At 43.5% G+C, this 20,727-nt stretch overlaps 1 protein-coding gene across 14 annotated transcripts in view; it reads left to right on the top strand.

Annotated features, from left to right (window-relative positions):
* Nucleotides 1-20,727, top strand: part of KIDINS220 (kinase D interacting substrate 220) — a gene marked incomplete at both ends in the record, with an annotated part of 94,316 nt that overhangs the window by 63,735 nt on the left and 9,854 nt on the right. For 4 of the 14 annotated variants that reach the window (XM_080712001.1, XM_080712000.1, XM_080711998.1 and 1 more), the window contains 3 exons: nt 2,152-2,330; nt 3,806-4,032; nt 19,138-19,269. In XM_080712001.1, coding sequence (XP_080568127.1) covers nt 2,152-2,330; nt 3,806-4,032; nt 19,138-19,269 — 538 coding nt within the window. Of the gene's footprint in view, nt 1-2,151; nt 2,331-3,805; nt 4,033-6,038; nt 6,153-6,854; nt 6,945-11,903; nt 11,940-13,327; nt 13,361-19,115; nt 19,270-20,727 lie in introns of all 14 variants that reach the window. The other 10 variants (XM_080711999.1, XM_080712009.1, XM_080712008.1 and 7 more) reach the window with 7 other exon arrangements.

The raw sequence follows: 20,727 nt of genomic DNA, 5'->3' as shown, positions 1-20,727 counted from the left end.
CTTGTTTGCTGATTTGCTCCCTGGATTTCCCCCTAGATGATTCTTAGTATTTGGTCACTAGGCAACTGCTGGGTCTAAGCAGTAAAGTATTGGTCCCAGATAAATAAGAGAGTATGATTCCCATCTCACGTGTGAAGGGCGTGGAAAGCTTACCGCCCCTCTGAAACCCTACTCACTCCGTACGGCGGAACAGTCGACGTTCTTGCTTAGCCGGGAGGTGTTTTGCTTTAAAACAGCCTTTTGAGGTACACGGACGTGCTAAACTGCCTGTTCAGGTCGTAGGCTTTCAGAAGCTTGGTGTTCGTATCTGCAGACTCCCCTCCCAGGCGGGCAGGTCGAGTCTCCATGGCTTCCAGGAGCCCCCTCCGGGTGCTCGGACGCCTTCCCCGGCACCCACGTCGCAGGGAGCGCCCCTCTGCTCCCTGTAGATGGCTTTCCGTGTTCTGCTTTACATAAATGAAAACAAACAGCCCTGCGCTCTTGGTTGGGCGGGTGCTTTTGTGCCACACGTTACCGCGAGATGTACCCACGTAGTCCTGTGTATCGGCGTCCCGCTCCTGCCTATGGGGAGCCACATCCCACCGCAGGGCTGGAGCCCTTTGCTCAGTCCTTAGCGCACCTTCGGGCCAGCTAGTTTTCTCATCTACCTCCTGGGCTTGCTTCATTTGTGGCGCTGTGGATTGAACCCAGGACCTTCTACCTCTGAGCTACACGTGCACCCCAGCCCTATTTTATTTTTTATTTTGAAATAGGGTCCTAGCCAGGCATGGTGCTGCACACTTGTCATCCCAGCATTCGGGAGGCTGAGACCTGTGGATTGCAGTTCGTGGACAGCCTCAGCTACTCAGTGAGGCCCTCTGCAACTTAGTGAAGCCCTATTTCAAAATAAAGAATAAAAAATAGGGCAGGAGGTATAGCTCAGAGGTCAAATACCCCTGGGTTCTGTCCCCAGACCCACAAAAAATAAAAATAAAAATAAAAATAAAAATGAAAATAAATTGCTGAGAGTCTAAATTGCTGAGACTGGCCTCAAACCTGCAATCCTCCCACCTCAGCCCCCCAAGTACAGGAATCATAGGTGCATGCTTGCCATGCCAGGCTACCTCCTTGTCTTTTAGCTTCTCTCTCCTGCTGTTTATCTCTTGGTCTTTCTACGATGTGTTCTCCGATAGTTGTGCCAAGCAATGGAATTATCAGCATTTTAACACTTTTTACCTACAGAAACCACAGTTTGATGTAGGCTTACTGGGTATTGTAGTGCCTAATATTTATAGTGAATAAGTAGTATTTATTTTTACATTTAAGAATCTCTGTGTTTGTTTATTGTTTGACTCAACTATGTAAGAAATTCCACATAATCAGAGACTGATACGTGATGTTTGTAGGTATTGTACTTGCTTAGTTAAAGTCTGTGTTTTTTTTGGTTTTTGGTTTTTTTTTTTTTTTTTTTTGGTGGTACTGGGGTTCCTGGAAGCCCTTCTACCTCCGGGCTACACTCCCAGACCTATTTTATATTTTTGAAACAGGGTCTCTTACGCCAGCGCGGCTGATATGTGTGTGTGTGTGTATATATATATATATATATATATATATACATACACTTATGTAATATGCACATATTACTTTTATAATAGAAAATAAAACTTTTAAAAAAGAGAAACCTGCGTTAACATTTTTCCAATTTGTGTAATTTATTTCAAAGGTCTTCATTTTCTTCTGCAAAGAGAGGAACCAGTGATAATCTATTTAAGAGTCATGAGTTTTGGAACTAGTCAGAGCCTCCCTCCCAGCTGCGGGCCTGGGAGGACTGTTTCATGTGTCTGAGGCTGCCGTCCTTGTTTATACAGTGGTGATCGCTCATTCGATTGTCGCAGGGACAGTGTTAGGCACATCTGGCGTGAATGTTATTTCCTCCCCTTCCCCAGCCTGAGTCTGGCCTTTGATTAAAGGTAGCATAGTTTCGCCCTCATTCCTCGTTACATTAGGAAATTTCTAACTATACCACCTTTTTGTGTTTCTTTAAAAAATTTTTTTTAATGGAAGCAAGATTTGTCATGTGTTATTTGTGTAAGTAACCAATTTTAAGGTACACAGAATTTAGCTTTCTAATAGCGATCCTCATAACCTTTTTCATATGTTTCTTATATGAAGAATATCAAAGAATATTCCAACAACCAAAGATGTGGAGCCACTGCTTGAAATTGATGGAGATATAAGGAATTTCGAGGTGTTTTTGTCCTCAAGGACCCCAGTTCTTGTGGCTCGAGATGTAAAAACCTTTCTGCCATGCACTGTGAACCTAGACCCCAAACTACGGGAGATTATTGCAGGTGGGTGTTATTAGTACTTTTACTTTTTATTCTCTAAAGTTCTCAAAAATTCTCCTGTTTCTAGCTTAGCTATATGTTTCTTTTGCATCATGAAAAACCAAGACATTTGAGCCAAAGCACTACACAAAGAATTGATCAGGTTAAGGACCAGAAACCTTGATGCTCTTTAGGGGATGCTAAGAAACGTTATATGTTGAATTCACTTTGTATCGCCTCTTTCCCATCAAATCGTTACTTTGGAACTTTGGGCTCTTCTTTTGAACACATGGCTTTCAGATGTCAGTTTCTTGTAGTTTTCTGACATCGGTCTTCTGCTCCTGATAGGTTCTCTCTCTCCAGCAGAGTAAAAACATTTTCATATTGCTTTTAAGTTTTCAACTGAAATTCGTAGACTGGAACTTGAGGATAGTGACATTCAGGTTTTGGAATAAATGAAGTCTTTGAGGTACCACTGAGTTTGCACGCACACACACACCAGATCTCTATCGGAACACTATCTTTTGTATGACCCCGCTCTGCTGACCCATCCTTGAATTTTCCAGGAATTATGAAGAGATCGTCTTAAAACATTATATGAAATGAAATAAGCCAGGCACAGAAAGCCCAGCACTGTATGACCTCAGGCATGTGGAATCTGAAAAGGCTGCTCTCCCAGAGAGGTGGAGAGTAAAACAGTGCTCACCAGAGCCCGGGACGGGGGAGAGGGGTGAGGGGGGGGCTGGGGTGTAAGGTTGCAATTAGACTGAAAGAACAAGTCCCGACGTTCATTACACAGGAGCAGGGTGCCTGAAGTTAACAACAGTGTGGCTGCACTTAGAAACACCCGGAAGAGGGATTTTAAACGGTCTCACCAGAGAGATGGCAAGCGCCTGAGGTGGTAGATCCGCCTCTGTTCCTGCTTTGCTCACTGCACCGAATCAGAGCAGCGCGTCATACCCCTAGATACCTACAGTTACTAGGTGGCCGTTAAGAAGCGCCTGCATTCCTTTGCTGTCTGGTACAAGGCTGATGTCAAAGGCGTGTTTTGTGGCTAAGGAACGTGTTGTTCAGAGGTGGTTGAATTTCATCATTTGCGAGTCTACAAGCTTAGCTAACATCACCAGTGATGAATCTGGGTTACTATTGTTGCTAATACTTTATAAATCATAAGGACTGGGAACATAGCACAGACAAACTTTTTAAAAAGTCAGAGAAAAATTAATAATCCTGGTAACTGAAGAGAAGAATCCTGATGGTGATAACTTTTCAGGTGGTGAAATTTACACACAAGAGTTGTGCCTTTTTTTTTTTAACCAAAGGGCTGTGGACTATTCAAAATTTCCTATCTTCTTCCTTAATCCAGTTTAAATCTCTACAAGAGTTATAAAAAAAAAAAACAACCCTGTTTGTGCCTAGTATAAAGCGGGAACTGTGGCTGAAGTGTTTACTCGTGTCTTACCGTCCCCTGCCTTCTGGGGTGTGATGGAATCTTTCAGACGTGCGCGCCGCCAGAGAGCAGATGAATATAGGCGGGCTCGCGTACCCCCCGCTCCCGCTGCACGAGGCCCCGCCGCGGCCGCCGTCGGGGTACAGCCAGCCGCCGTCCGTCTGCTCCTCGTCCACGTCCTTCAACGGGCCGTTCGCAGGAGGGGTGGTGTCGCCGCAGCCGCACAGCAGCTATTACAGCGGCATGACGGGCCCTCAGCATCCCTTCTACAACAGGGTAAGGACGCCGCCGTCTGTGCTCCCGAGGGATATCCCGGGAATCGCAGAGGCTCTCCTCTTGGGGATTCTCTTACTGTTATGAAACGACTTTGCCTTTAAGGTGGAAAGATTTTAGAGTTTAAATGTAAAATATTTGAATTTTACAATCCAAAGAATTTTGTATTTTAGCATGTTAAAAATCTCAAGAGTTTGAATATCAAGGATGCTTTTCTTTTTTTTATTATAAGAAAGTATACACGAGCTCAGAAGCGACATTCTTATCCTTTGGTATATCTTGTATGATAATTTATACTGGAACTTACAAATAAATTCCTACAGTAGCTCATTATACCTGTACTTAATATGCTATATCTTTTAAATATTTGATAATATTTAAATTATACTTCTTGTAAGACTCGGGTGTTATTTCCAGTTAATGCCATGGTAGCTCATGTTTAGAGTTTCATTATTTTCAGTCATGTATAATTATTTACTTAATGTGAATATATTATTTTCTAAATGAAAAGATGAGAGTACAGTTAGCAATGGTGTTTACATCCTATCAAATTTAGTTCTCACTTTAATGACTGTAAACACTAGTAAATATTTCCTACCAGAAAATGGAGCATGAACTCTAGTATTGTGCTTTCTGGACCTGTACTTTGAGATCCATTGCAGTTTCTTAATTTTCTTGTCTTCCTATTTAGGTAAGTTCAAGAAAATATAAGGGGTAGTGTTCATAGGAGCCAACCACATGTTTAAGTAAAGTAAGCCAGGCGTGGTGGGCACGCTTGTCATCCCAGTACCTGGGAGGCTGAGGCAGGAGAATCTCGGTTCCAGGCCAGCCTCAGCTACTTAGTGAGGCCTCCACAACTTATTGAGAGAGACACTGTTTCAAAATAAAAGGAATAAAAAATAGGGCTGGGGGTGTAGCTCAGAGGTAGAACGTCCCTGCTTCAATCTCCAGGACCACAAAAAAGAAAGAAAGAAAAAAAAAAAACTATGTAGTAGGCAGTGTGAAATGCAGATTATTTACCAGTCTTAAAATCTGTTGTAATTTTATACAAAATGGCTCAATTGATATAAGTTGAGCATTTGATACCAAGAAGTTTACTTCAAAAAAAATTAGTTACCAGACTAGGCTACAATCTTACACTTCCTAATTTCAAGAATAACAACAATGCGATAATACTTTAATAGTATTATTATTTTTAAAAGATTAAAAGTTTCCCCTTGTTTTTAGGTCTAGAGGTTTCTTGTCGTTATTTGAGGATTTTAAAGATAAGCAGAATAGTTTTCTTAAGCCATCAGGAGTACAGAAGGCGTACCTTGGTGTGATGGAGCTGTGTTTTGATGTTCAGCCTGTATCATCTGGTCTATGAAGCTCTTCCAAGCAGATGCTACAGTTACAAGCCCGCTGCACAGTGGCTTCTCCACCTGTTCTTTAGTGCAGTTGCCTAGGTCGGGCGTAGCGCCTGCCAGGGTGTCAGTGATGGCGCCGAGCCCCGGCACTCGCAGTGATGCCGTCCTGGAGTCCAGGCCGGTATATCACATGACCCAGACTTTTCTGGTTGAGGTTAAGTATCATTGTCTCCTCCTCTTCCTGTTCCTCTTCTTCCTCTTCCTTTTTCTAAATAAGAAATAGTATTCTAATAAGATTCCACTCTACTTTAAAAAAAAAAAAGTTGTGCTAATATATTGAAGTTACTTAGAGCCTGACACAGGGCAAGCCTATAAACTTGTTAAGTGTGAAGTGAAACATTTGTGTCAGACTGTGAGATGCAAAACTTTAGTTGCTTTCTTTTTTTTTAAAAAAAGCTTATATTAAATGAGTAACATAAAAATGTATGTAATGTGTCTCAGTTTGCATTTGATAGCTGTAGAGTCTGAGGGAGGCGTTTGTTGCTTTGTCCTGTCACTTGCATTAGAGTGCACCTGCGTTGGATCGGTTGGTCTCATGGGGAATCGTGTTGCACTTTGATTTCTCATCGTTCACCCCTGTTTTTGTTACATGTCTCTCCATAGCCATTCTTTGCCCCATACCTTTACACGCCACGGTATTACCCTGGCGGTTCCCAACATCTCATCCCACGCTCATCAGTAAAATCAAGCATGCCCAGAGATCAGAACATTGGCCTAGTAAGTATATAAAAGGGTAACTAAATATTAATATCATAATAAACATAGAGAGCATTAGAAATTGGGCTATTTCCTTTCCAAAGTAAAAAGTTATAACTTACTTAATAAATAACTTTAAGAAGCATAAGCTATTATTACTAACCTTAAATGTATTTTGTTTTCATTTCTGGTAAATATCTATGGGAGGAAAATAACTAGTAGTCTCAGTTATTAAATGTTGAGTGTTTTTACAGCTAGAAATTTCCAACCTATAAAATAGTGTTTGTTACCAAAACTTTTAAAACTAAAACTTTACATCTGTGAAAATCTTTTTAAAAGACATACATATATGGTGTCTGTACATATATGTATCACCACCATGGTGTAAAAAATAGACGGTACAGTGAACAAGATAACATTTTACTCTAACGGCACTAATGAAACAGATGAAGGGGAATCATTCCAATGCACTACTGAATTAACACAAACGAAATACATATGTGCCTAACATACGGGGGGTTTCCAATGATAAAACTTAGTGTAAGCAACAATCAGAACCAGACTCCCTGGTAATAAAGTCTTAATAAATTTTCAACTGTCGCGAAGGGAGACCTAGTGACGTAGGCGTTCCGTGCCAGGACGTGACTGTCTAGGCATCGTGTTTGTCCACCACAGTGACTCACCCTCTGCCTTTGCCCGCACGCTCCTGTTCGGTGCTCTCAGGAAGTTATCAAGGAGGATGCAGCCGAGGGGCTTCCTTCACCCACAGCCTCCAGGGTAACAGCAGCCTTGTGGTGCGGCGCGCTGGCACGTGTGGCTTCTGCAGAGTAACACCTTCTCGGTCGCCCTGACGGCAGCTCACTAACTGCGTTGTGTGATGGGCAGCTGGCGCAGAGCAGCGCCTACTAATAATCGTAGCTCAGAATTAACTCAAAGCCGCGTGCAGCTTTACCCCCCGCCCCGTTTCCTCCTGCTTTCCCCTTTTTCAACGACACGGGAGGGGCTTTGCCCTCCAGGATGGAGGAGGCTTCTCTAGCAGCTGCCAGGAGCATCACTTGGTACCCGCTGCTTAGTGTGAGCACCGTGTTTTCATCTTCACTGTTTTCCTGAGGTTCATAGTTGGTACTACACACTACACTTGTAGGATAGTTTTTAAAATCTCCACAGTTACCATGGAGACCACAGAGAGGTGTGAGCTATGGGTATGGACCACCAGGGCATCTTAGTAGCTTACTCTTAACCTGAGTGTCCTGTGGGTGGAGTCCCAGTGAAGGGCATTCGGGCAGATTACTTTTCTTTAGTCTATACTACATTCCCAGAGACTCATGCTGAACATTAAAGAAGTGACTTAAGCCCTTTTCCCTCCAAAACCCATAAGGTAGGTTTCTTTAAAAAATAAAAACTTAAAGCCGGGCGTGGTGGCGCATGCTTGTAATCTCAGCTTGGGAGGCTGAGACAGGAGGATCGCGCAGGTTCTAAGCCAGCCTCAGCTACTTAGTGAGGCTCTCAGCAACTTAGTGAGACCCTGTTTCCAAATAAAATATAAAATAGGTCTGGGAGTATAGCCCACAGGTAGAAAAGCCCCTGGGTTCCACCCCCAGTACAATAAATAAATAAATAAATAAATAAATAAATAAATACTTAAAGAAGTCATGTGTATAATGAATAAGAACTGTTTGTGGTGAGCCTTAAAGTCTGCACTTGTCAGGCAAAACGGAATTTAATAAGATAGTTTATATTTAACTTCTGTTGTTTTATGTACAGATTGTTTTCCCATGACAATTTGTCCACTTCAGAACTATGCTAAAATGTGGCCTAGTGACTAGCCAGTGATAGAGATTTTGCATCATAAGCTTATCTGTAATTTTTAACTTAAAACATGCATTTGGGTGGGCAGTAGTTTTTTTTTTAACTTTAATTTTATTTGAGTTAATGTTAGTAAGAGAGAAAAAGAGAACCATTTTGTTGTTTTCACGGAGGGGTTGATGATTCTTAGGCCATTAACATTTCAGCTGAAGTGTTCGAGCAGTGTTAATTATTTGCCAATGACAGACACAGTACACGGCAGTGATTCTGTCTGGGCTTGGGGAGTGCTTAACCCACGTCTCATCACCCCATGCGCAGGAGTGAATTCGAGTTTAGTAAGAAAGCCTTTAGTCAGAGTCATGCATGCAGTGCAGTCTCTGAGCTAAAATTTCTCAGCCAGATTTTGATGAAAATACGACTGTGAAGAATGTGATGGCCTTAGTGACAGAGACACGCTGAAATGGGAGCTGGCCCCACGTGCAAAATGCAGGTGAACACGTGTAATGAAAAGGTGCCTCCAGGGACCCGGGAGGAGCGCTAGTCAAAACTTGAAATGAGTTTTTGGGGAAGGGGAAATAATGCCGCTCCTGCGACACGTTTAGAAGCCCAATAACAAAGTGTGAAGGCATTCTGTCTCTATTAGTGTCTTTGTTTAATAAAATAACAGTGCTGTTCTTTTAGTATTAAATGATAGTTTGATAATCAGCGTAGCGAATAATCAATGCTAACCCAGCTTCCTTTGCTTTTGAGAAATTAACAATGACAGTAGCATTTAAAATGTGTCTTGTAGAAAATTAGTACAAGTAGACATGTAGTTCAAAGCTCCGTTGAAAGCAGTGGTGGAAATGTGCAGGGCGAGGCCCGGGACCACGCGGGCACCCTCAGGCCGCACCGCGGAGCGCCGGGTCAGTCAAGGCACAGAGCCGGCGGCTGGCCCGCAGCCATGTGCAGCTGTCCCTGCACACGCCTTGATGAGGAGGCTGCCTACAGATACCAGGAGATACACGACATTTTGAACAAATTGTTATGTCGTTACAGACAGAGGATAATGTGGGGTAAGCAAGCCAAACTAAAAAATAGTAATCATCTCTGGTCTTCAACATATAGGTGGGCCCATCTTTTTTTTTTTAAACCATAAGGAATTTTTGATAAAACTTTAAAATGCAGATCCTTATGAAAATAATTGGGTTTTCTTAAATTTACATTACAAAGGTTAGAGCTTATAAAGTCCAGCCAAAGATTTATCAGTTAGGTTATTAATTAGGTTATTAACCTAATTAGGTTATTAGGTTATTAGGGCAAGTAGTTCGCAAAAATAAGAATTCAGATATAAGCTCCCAGGCTAGGTTTCTTTCCCTATAATTTTATGACTGATACAAAATAAATGCCAAATCTTACAAAAATAGTAAAAAAAACAAAAAACAAAAAACAAAAAAAAAACATTAGACCTAAGATATGCTCCACAGAAGAGGAGAGCTAGAAGGAACCAGTGTTATTTTTATACTTTTAAGCAAAGAAGGCTTTTTCAGAAATGAAGTCTTATCAGAACCCAGTTCATAAAACCAGGGAAGTCAGCCCTGGCCCCTCCATGGACTTGCCTTCCCTCCCAGGCTGTCCTGAGGATGGCCGCGTCCTGTGGCCCTGAGGGAGTGCGCCGGCGAGGCTCACTGAGGCCAGCTGCGGTCGCCCGTGCGCCCCAGCACGCCGCCCTCAGCGCCCGCTGCCGGCCTCGCCCGTTCCTCCTGAGCGTGAGGTAGGGGCTGGTCTTCCGAGTTAAGAGCCGCTGGTGATGAGCTCCTAGCTCGGACCAGTCACTTCACCTCTGACTCGCCACATTCTCCCCTAGAAAAACCACACCCACCTCTTCAGAGTTAAGATTTCGGAGTGACTCAGCCTTAGCATAGTTCAGGACGTCACCATCGTCATCGCTGCCGTTGCCGCCCAAAAGCCAAAGTGGGCAGAACTTTAAAGACTCAGAACTAAAATGATTTGAGTGCAGGACTCTGTGTCTCAGTCGTGAGGACACTGTACAGACACCACATTTGGTCTGGTACACCCAGCCATTTTACCCGCGGACACCTCTTAGGCTCAACAGGTGTCATTAGCGTTAGAAGGATTTCTGTGTTGAGTCCTTCGCTGCATGGCGACGATCGCGCCGGGAGGGAGCTTTGTCGCAGCTTCAACATTAGAGAGTCCGGCGGTGACGTCAGCAGACAGTCTGACCTGTCAGCGGGCAGTGTGACGTCAGCGGGCGGTGTGACGTCAGCGGGCGGTGTGACGTCAACAGGTGGTATGATGTCAGCCAGCAGTATGCTACGGGGCCACTACTGATACGCAGCCCCACACTGACTGGGACATTATGTGACATAGAATGGCACTTCACATTTTTGAAAGTTTTGTAGAGAGTTTACTTGGAACCTTTAAACTTTTCCAGTGCAGTTTTCACTAGGAAATACAGTTGATCCCTAAACAAACAAATGTGAATTGCATGGGTCCACATAGAGAGATAAACTCAAACTGTGGAGCCTCAGACTATTGAAAAATTAAGGCAAGCCATGCATGCATAAAATACATACAAATGAAATCCTTTTATCATTTACTACCATAAAATGAACACAAATCTCTTGTAAATAATAAAAATGTACCCAAGCTTGCATACACACAGGCTGGGTCGCAGTGCCTGTAGCCCTGCCCCATTGCTGTCTGCTGCTGGGAGCTCGAGTGTCGCAAGAATCTGCTTAGGACCCTTGGGCCGCTGGTCAGCTTGGGCCGCTGGTCAGCTTGGGCGGAGCGGTTGTCTCTCCAGTAGATTGCATAGCAAGGTAAAAAGCGATCTTCTGAGGTTCTGGGTTTTCTCCTGTATGTAAGTCACACGGCAAGCACGGTACATGTTAATTGACCGTTGCCAGGAAGGCCTCTGTTCAGTAGCAGGCTATTAGCAGTAAAGTTTGGGGTCAGCAGTTCTGTGCAGGGCGTTGGTGCCCTTGACCCCCAGGTTCCTCAAGGTCAGCTGCAGTGACATTTGCCTCACTCTGACCCTCGTGAAGCGAAGGCTCCATGGAGCCCAGTGATGGCCAGACCCCTGAGGACGTTCTGTTCCGTCATCTCCACCAGCTGCTCAGAGAGCGGCCCACAGCCTGCCGCTCCTGGCGGGAACTGCATTTCACTGACAGACATTCTTTCAGAGGAAGGGATCACAAGCGTTCTCTGTCCTTCTGTCCTTCCACGACTGACTGCCCCGTGATGGTGGGTTCCGCAAGCTTGCCTGAGCATGGGAGGCTCCGTGTCCTGGGGCGCAGCGGGAGCCGGCTGCCGGGCGCCCTGCCCCACACCCCCGTGGGTTTGAGTGCAGCCGAGGAAGTGACCAGAAGTAAGAAGCCGTTCCTTCCTGACCACCTCCGTGCCTTGAGACGGCTTCGGTCACGCTTATACCTTGCTGAAAACACAGTGGTGGTCAGTGCCAAATTTAATTGTAAGGAATTTCAGAATTGCAGAGGCAGTGTTAGTGCAGTACCTTGACTTCTTGTGTGCTCCTCCTTTTAGAAATCAAGATGGTTGGTTTAATAAGGATAGTAAAACTGAAGCTTTTCAAGCCAGGCATGGGAATGCACGCCTGCAATCCAGCGCTTGGGAGGCCGAGACAGGAGGACCCCGCAGGTTCGAAGCCAGCCTCAGCTACTGAGTGAGGCTCTCGGCAACTAGTGAGACCCTGCTTCCAAATAAAATAGAAAATGGGTCTGGGAGTGTAGCCCGGAGGTAGAAAAGCCCCTGGGTTCCACCTCCGGTGCCACCCAAAGCCTTGATCTTCATTCACCAGAATGCAGTTAATGGGATGGCCGAGTGAGCAGTAAAGGATGGCGCTCTCCTCTCCATCAGTTCATGTCCACCTCTGGCTTAGAACTTGCAGTCTTTTTTTTTTTTTTTTAACCAAGTATGTGTCCAAACCAAGTATCTCTCATCATTCAGGAGAACACGTGGACGAGAAAGTTAAAGGTGCCGTGGGTAAGGATTTGGGACGCCTCAGGGTGTGTGGACAGGTGCTCGGGGCCGCAGTCCAGACTCCGCGAGTGGTCCAGCCCGCTCACACCTCGCTCACACTCGTAACGGGGTTTTAGAAAAGGATTTTCGTTTTTCTGTTTCATTCATTTTTAGTTCACATTGAGTTCGTTTTTTGCTTTTGTTAAAGTGAAGAAATGTATTTACTTCCCGCTTGAAACTCTGTCAGAGTCAATCAAGAAAACTTTTCCCTAAATAATTAACAAATCTTAACTAAATTCATTAGGATGCTTTCACAGAAACGATATTACGTAATGTCATCATTGAAAGCCTGCAGTACAAAGTTAAAAAACAACAAAGCGTATTCACTGAAGCTAAGTACTGTTGTCCTTAAAATGCTCGCCCTTCAAGCGTAGTGATCTGCTTCATTTGGCACAATTATTATTTCTCAGGTGCTTTGCAGAGTATGTTAAGTTTTCCATTAGAGGCTGTGAGGCTTTTAAGGCCTTTTATTTTGAAATGACACTCTAGGGCATCTGTCACGCTCTGTACACCCAGTGAAACAAAACTCAAATTTGAAAGTGTTTTACTGCACATTAGTGACTGTGTGGTTACATTTTTTTCTTTCTTTCTTTCTTTCTTTCTTTCTTTCTTTCTTTCTTTTTTTTTTTTTAAGCCAATTGAAAGTCATTGTTACAGCAGGGCATGGTGGGACATGCCTGTAATTCCAGTACTGGGGAGGCTGCAACAGGAAGGTTGCAGGCTTGAGACCAGCCCGTGGCAACTTAGCGAGACCCTGGTTCAAAATAATAATAATTTTTTTAAAAAAGGGCTGAAGCTGTAGCTCTGAGAGAGAATGTTCCTGGATTCAATCTCTAGTACCACACGAGTATTAGTGCTTTTTGGTCGTACAGAATGATGAGTTTCGCTGTGCCATATTCATACATGCATGTAACGGGCACAATTAAATCTTATCCACCCCCAAAATATTTAATTTTATGATGTGACCATGTGGTCATCGAAATAATTAAGCCTTACTATTAAACTTTTAAAATTTAAGCTTGTATGTAGGAGAAATACTGATTTTTTTTCATAGCAAGTTTGATTTACCTGGTTTTCTTATTGAATAAATGGCACATGATTTATTGATATAATAGAAAAAATGGGTTTCGAGAGCACATTTTTAAATGACTGAGCACACGGTTAAACCCAAGGACTGCCGCGTGTGCGGGCGTGTGCGGGCGTGTGCCCCTTGCGCTGTGTGGCGAGCAGGGTGGCAGTGCTAAGAGGCAGCGAGCCGCGTGGCCGAGTTCTGCTGTGCACATGATTCGTGCGTTTTTGATGTTTTACCTCCATGCCCGTGTTCTTCACTCTCTTTTCTCTCTTCCTTAAAGCCGTGTGACTCTGGGCTTAACAGACAGAGACAGGTACAGAAACTCCGCTGGAATCCTGCCCGCTTCCTCAGTAGACAGAGCGGGCGCTGGCGTGCCTGCTGGGCCGTCGGCACTCCCGGGCTCCTCTGGAGCCTTGGGCTTACGTTAACAGTCGCTGCAGCCTTTGCATGGCGCTCCTTTCTGGCTAATCAGCCTTCAGCTTATTTAATAAACTTCGTACAGACGATAACGTTTCAGAATTGAGTGTTAATCTACTTACAATATGGAGTGAGATAGTTCCTCAGAGTACCTCTAATGTTTTCTCAGCTTACTTTTACCTGGAGAAATTCTGTTTGTGTGCATTTTGAAGTTTATATTTAACAATTTAAACTAACATTTGCTGCATTTAATTTTAAAAATTCTGATTTGTAAAATCAGTATGCCAAAATGGTCCGTTCCTGACTTATAACAGGTAAATTTTAAGTAAAAAATGCATGGTAAATGTTAAATATTATTACTTGAGCCCTTTCGTGTATTCTCAAGGTAATATATCCAGTTTCTATTACGCATTTGCTTACTGAATCGCTGAGTATGATTTTTGTTATTTTCTTGCCACTTTTCTACTCTTTGTTCCTCCTTTTATGAGATTTCCATACAGAAATGATTGTTTGGGTTTTAAGATTCACTTGGTTTCAAAATAATCTCGCTAGCCAGGCGTGGTGGCGCACGCTTGTAACTCCCGTGCTTGGGAGGCTGAGACAGGAGGATCGCACAGGTTCAAAGCCAGCCTCAGCTATTTAGTGAGACCCCGTTTCCAAATAAAGTATAAAATAGGTCTGGGAGTATAGCCCAGAAGTAGAAGAGCCCCTGGGTTCCACCACCAGTACCACACCACACCACACACACACACACACACACACATACACACAATTCAATCTATGTGATCATTTTAGAAAAGCCTTAGTAGGTAATGACCATTTCTCCTTTATTCAAAGAAACGTTATAACATATTTTTATTAACTGGTAACTTATTCCTTGATAAAGCTCAATTTTGTAAGTAATCGAGAGCCAGGCTGTAGTTTTAATTGAATTATTCTAGGTGTATCTTCCCTAACAATGCTGTAAATATTCACTCAAGCCAGGTATTGTGGCACATGATAGCATCTGGAGAGGCTGAGACAGGAGGATTGTAGATTCAAGGACAGCCTCAGCAATTTAGTGAGGCCCTCAGAAACCTAGTGAGACCTCGTTTCCAAATAAGAAATAAAATTGGGTCTGAGCATGCAGCTTGAAGAATTGGGTCTGAGCATGTAGTTTGAAGAATGCTTCTGGGTTCATTTCATATATATATATATATATAAGAGCCAGGGATGGTAGCGCACACCTATAATCCCAGCACTTGGGAGGCAGAGCTATGATGGTGGCCGATTTGTAGCTAGCCTCGGCAACTTAAAGAGGCTCATAGCAACTTTGTAAGACCCTATTTCAAAATACAAAATAAAAAATAGGGCTAGGTTATAACTTAGAGGGAGAATGCCACTGGATCCAATCCCCAGTACCACATACACACACACAAACACACCACACACACGCCACACACAGACACACAGTAATTTAGAAGTTTTACACACATATATGTTTTTCCCCTATACAATCTCCAACCAGGAAGAAAATAAGGTTTAAGTAAAGTAACTGATAAAATGTCAAAATTTTAAAGGATCATAAAAGTAACATGTGGGGTATTTTTCCTAAATGTTAGTATCTCTATTAGTTTGTCTTGCTGAATTTCCAGATTCTCCATGGAATTATAATACTCTTTAATATTTTATATTTTTACCCTCGCTGACAGAGTTAATATAATCCATATCTATTATACATGTTCTTTTAATACAATCAGAAAGAGTTCTTTGGAGCTTTGGGTTTTATTTTTTGTGGTGCAAGGCCTCGTACATGCTACGTACATGGTCTACCACTGAGCGCCAGCGCCAGCTCCCTCTTTTGGCTTTGTAAAAAAATAACATTTTATTCTAAAAATAGTTTTAAAAGAAAAGATGCAAAAATGGTATGCATTCCCTTAATGTTAGCAGCACTGTTAGCAAAAGCAGAGTTCAGCTGGGCATGGTGGCACCGGCCTGGAATCCCAGGCTAAGGGAGGCTAAGGTAGGCGCACCACGGCCTCAGCAACGTAGCGGCACTCGGCAGGCGAGCAGGACGCGAGCAGAGCCTCACGAAGGGCCAGGGATAGAGCTTGGAGGTAAAATGTCCTTCGGCTCAGTCCTCGACCAGAAAACAGCAACGACGACGACAGCAAACAGAATTTTAAATCGACACAGTAACATTAACTGTAGACTTGGTTTGTATTTCACTAGTTTTTCCACAAAGCCCATTTTTTCTGCTCCAGGATCCCAGCCGCTTGTGTTTTGTTATTTTCCTTGGTCTCCATCTAATCGGAGCCCATTCCTCGGTCTCCCCTGAATCCCATAATCTTTGTTAACATGTTTCAAGGGTACTGGGCAGTCATCTTGTAGACTCCATCAGTTTGAGTTGGTCTGTTTCCTTGTGGTTGGAAGGAGGTTACGTACCACAAGTAACCACGGGGTGGCGCTGTGCCCGCTCAGTCTTCCTGTTAGAGGCTTGCCATGGCCTCACCACTGGCGACACTTCTTTGGGTCACTTGGCTGGGGGGACATTTGACAGGTTCCAGCACTGTAGGGATTTATTTTTCTTTTTTGTAACTAGTAAATATCTTGGGGGAAGACAGTTGGAAACTCTAAGCGTCCTGTTTGTCTTTATAGTTTACTCAGGAATTTTGGCATCCGCCAGGGTACTTGAGTACAACTACTCTTGTGGTTTTGCCTAATGGCTTCACTCCCACACTTAGCCATTGGAATTCTGTGAGGAATGGCTGCCTTTTCTTAGTCCATTCACTTATTCAAGTAGCTAGTTGTATCAGTATTGACTCATGGATTAAAATCCAGCACAAGCATCATTTTCAGTGTTTCTACAACTATTCTTTTGTGATTTTTGATTCAAAAACAAAAGGAAGAAAGAGAAAATATAAATTTATCCAGAGCAAGAAGACAAATTGAGGAATAAAAATATTTGAAAAACAGAATTACAAACCACTTAAAGGATAAATACTATCCAGCAGTAAAAAGAAATAAAGTGTTGCCGGGCGTGGTGGCACACGCTTGTCATCCCCGCGCGTGGGAGGCGGAGACAGGAGGATCGCGCAGGTTCGAAGCCGGCCGCGCTGGCTTAAGAGACCCTGTTTCCAAATAAAAATATAAAAAAATAGGTGTCTGGGAGTGTAGCCCGGAGGTAGAAGGGCTTCCAGGAACCCCAGTACCACCAAAAAAGAAAGAAATGAAGTGTTGAGACATGCTGTGCCATGGATGAGCCGTGAGAACATCATGCTGAGTAGAAGAAATCACACATAAAAGGTCACGTGTCAGATGATTTTGTTTGTATGAACTGTCAAGATTAGACATTTCAAATCCAAAGAGCCGGAAAGTGGGAGCAGAGGCTTGGGGGTGGGAAGTGACTGTTGGTGGGTACAGGGATATCTTTTGAGGAAGAGGAAGGTGCTCTAAAATTTATTGTAGTTATAGTTCACAGCTAGGTAAATAAAGTTAATTGAATTGTACATTTTAAATGAATTATATCTCAGTAAGAGCTGTTTATAAAGAAAAACAAAAGATAAAAATAAGTATGGTATTAGACTTCATAGAAAGCATTTTCATTGTAGGTCTTGGGTAATTAACACTTTGAATATTGGCTGCACTGGTCCAGGCTGAAGACCAGAACTCTGTATAGAGATAGGGAAACTAAATTATGGAAGCCCTAGTATTTTTGCTCATAATTTAAAAGCAATGCAGCCCTGACCATGTAATATATGACACATTTAAATTCATATTTAATTAAAAACAAATGATAAGTAAATGTATTTGGTGTAGTATATTCCAGGTCATTAATTTTCAAACTTTTATGGGCCTTTAACATATTTGTCAACTTGTTAAGACTCCCTAGCTCTCACAACGTTGCTATTCCACCTGTTTGTTCTATCCAGCCTTATCTCCTAGCCGTACTCACAGGTGACGTCAGTTCGTGCTGTATATACCCTCCCCGTGTCTATGCTTACCAGTTAGTTGCGACAGTATTAGGTTCTCACAAAGCAACGTTCAACATGTGGCTAGGCATTTGTGACTACTCGGTAGTCTCCTTAGGTAGTTTAGACAGTGATGAACGAGGCAGGGAAAGTACAGGTTTCTGTACTCTTGTTGAGGGCATGATGAATCTTGTTGCCCTTGAGGGTATGGTCAGTCTTATTTATCAGTGAAGACTGGGTTGAACAGTAAACAGGACAAATGTCGTTATCTGTGTATTAATCAGTCTTCTCCTTAGTTAGAGTTTTCATAACCTTGGACCAGAGAAATTAGGGAATTATGAAACCTGATGAGTTAGGGTTCGAGCGAGAATCCACCACTAACTAGCTATTCACCCCGTGACTTGGAAGCCCTGACTTCACCTCATGAGACCTTCTGTGATTGAAAACAAACAGGTGTAGTCGACCCAGGCAGATCCTTCCACGCTGTGCTCCCACATAAGAAAATAAGTGTGAGGTGTATTTATTATTTTGAATTTTTTTTTTTTCGGTGATACTGGGGATGGAACTCTTCTACCGTCAGGCTACACTCCCAGACCTATTTTATATTTTTATTTGGAAACAGGGTCTCTTAAGCCAGCGCGGCTAGCTTCGAACCTGCGCGATCCTCCTGTCTCCGCCTCCCAAGTGCGGGGATTACAAGCGTGTGCCACCACGCCCGGCTTGACTCTTATTTTTAAATGAGAGCAACTCTTTATAGAGTCTAATTTCATGTGTATTTAGAAGTCATACTGTAGTTTTAGATTTCCATTCTGCAGGAGAAAGCTTTAGATCCCTTGAATGTAAAGTATGATTGAGTTTTGAAAACTTTACCTGTTACAGCCTACTAAGGTAGTCTTGTAGAAACAGAAACACCGAAAGCCAAAATAATTTCAGCTGGAAGTGGTGGCGCACGCCTGTAATCTCAGCACTTGAGAGGCTGAGGCTGGAGGATTGCAGGTTCCAGGCCAAACTCAGCAACTTAGTGAGACCCTGTTTCAAAGTAAAAAATAAAATAGGACTGGGGGTATAACTCAGAAGTAGGACACCCCTGGATTCAATCCCCGGTACCACAAAAACAAAACGCAAAAAAAGCAAAAACCCAAAGAAGAAAGTTATTTCATAGATTTATCTTTTGCATCCCTACAATGTGGGTCTCAGTGATTTTTGTTCTTGTTGTTTTAGTCTCTTCTCTCATATTGAGGGCAACACTTTTCTCTCTTGAGATCAGTCTAAACCTTTGAGAACTTGGCCCAGGTCTGGTTCATAGAATGTTATCATAGAGCCGAGCGTGGTGGGCACGCTTGTCATCCCCACGCTTGGGAGGCGGAGACAGGCGATCGAGCAGGTTTGAAGCCAGCCACGCTGGCTTAAGAGACCCTGTTTCCAAATAAAAATATAAAATAGGTCTGGGAATGTAGCCTGGAGGTAGAAGGGTTTCCAGGAACCCCAGTACCACACACCCACAAAAAATGTTATCATAGAAAAGTAGTTTTGATCAGGCTGTCACTGCAAAAATAAAAGCTACTCGCTAAGGTGTATAGAACTAACTCTGCACCCCAGTGACGTTTTCTTACCATGCTGCGTTTATCTTAGAAGCATAACCTGATGGGTTTTTCTGTCACATGACCTCATGTATCTGGTGTTAAATGCTGCTTCATACAGTGTCTTTCCTCGACTTGCCCAGGGACCAGGCCCAGCCGCAGGAACAGTGCTGTCGTTGAATTCGATGAATGTGGACGCAGTCTGTGAGAAGCTGAAGCAGATAGAAGGGCTGGACCAGAGCATCCTGCCCCAGTATTGTGCAACTATCAAAAAGGTACGCTCACGGTCACCTAGACGACACGGGGCCCCCTGAGAGGAGGCCTCTGCGCAGATGGGGGCTGTGGGTGAAAACGGGCGTCTTACCATCAGGGGTCTTCAGTTGCCCGTTTATCTACTTGACTCTAAGGGATAAAAGAAAATAAAGTAGCCAAGGCACAGTGTTATGTTCCACAATGACCTAATATAATTTTAAAAATGCCTTGAAGAAGAATGCAGAGCTCAGGGAATTTCGCTTTAGAGGGACGGGTTATCTTTCCCACGCAGTGCGAGAACATTCCGAGACTGTCTCGCAGGTGGTTTTTATTTATTGAACAGGTTTGAGCATCCCCAACCTGAAATCGAAAATGCTCTGAAATCTGAAACTTTACGAGCATGGGGATCAATGGAAGTTTCAGATTTCAGATGATCAGATCAGGAGTGCTCAAGCAGGAAAGCCCATACAAAGCTGGGTGTGGCGGGCACGCTATTCATCCCAGTGCTTGAGAGGCTGAGACAGGAGGATCTCAGGCTTGTGGTCAGCCTCAGCTACTTAGTGAGGCCCTCGGCAACTCAGTGAGACCCTGTTTCAAAGTCAAGAATGAAAAGTCTATACAAATATTCCCAAATCCGAAAACTCTGAAATCTGAAACAGCTTTGGTCCTGCGCATTTTGGAGAAGAACACTTAACCAATAGTATATATTTGTATGACTTAATTATCAAAGTGGGCCATCTCCCACAGAGGCATTTCCCACAGATTTTTTTTGTGTCATACAGGTTTTATTATCATGTCCTTTTTATGAAACCATTACCTGTGGGTTTGCATTGCTAACGCATTCATCAAAGTTTATTTCTTCTGAGCTCCTGTTCTCATAACTCTAGTAGCCACCAGGATGCTGGTCAGCGGTGCCTGGGAGTGAGGGAAGGTGTTTCCCACGTGAGATCAACCAAGTCCCGTCAGAGCACATTTTCCCACTAGGCTACACTTTTAAAAAATCAGACTATTAAAGTAGAACATCAACTTGGGAAGCGGAGGCAGGAGGATCGCAAGTTCCAAGCTAGCCTGGGCAAATTAGGGAGGCCTTGTCTTGAAACAAAAAATTCAAAAAAGGGCTGGTGATGTAGCTCAGTGGTAGAACATCAGTGAGTTCCAGCCCCGGTACTGCAAAAAAAGAAAGAAAGAAAGAAAGAAAGGAAGGAAGAAAGGAAGAAAGAAAGAAAGAGATGAGTAACAAGTGTCTAATGTTTATATACTTTAAAGAGCGTCCCTTAAAGGAATTATGAGTGCGGACAGATACCGTTTTACTTATCTTGACCCACAGCAGTCAGAGAGGTTTCGGATCCTGTGTTCCTCTCAGAGCTGGTCTAGTTCTGGTCCCCGTCTCGGCGAGTCCGCACCCCGCGTGCAGACCTGACCCTGCAGGGAGGCGGCCACGGGGGCCCCTGCGGGTGTCTTCTTGCTGCAGACATCGTGAC

This window comes from Muscardinus avellanarius (assembly GCF_963383645.1).
Source record: "Muscardinus avellanarius genome assembly, chromosome: 15".
Taxonomy (NCBI): Eukaryota; Metazoa; Chordata; class Mammalia; order Rodentia; family Gliridae; genus Muscardinus; species Muscardinus avellanarius.
The sequence above is the reverse complement of the archived record's forward strand: the minus strand, read 5'-3'. Positions and strand labels throughout refer to the sequence as shown.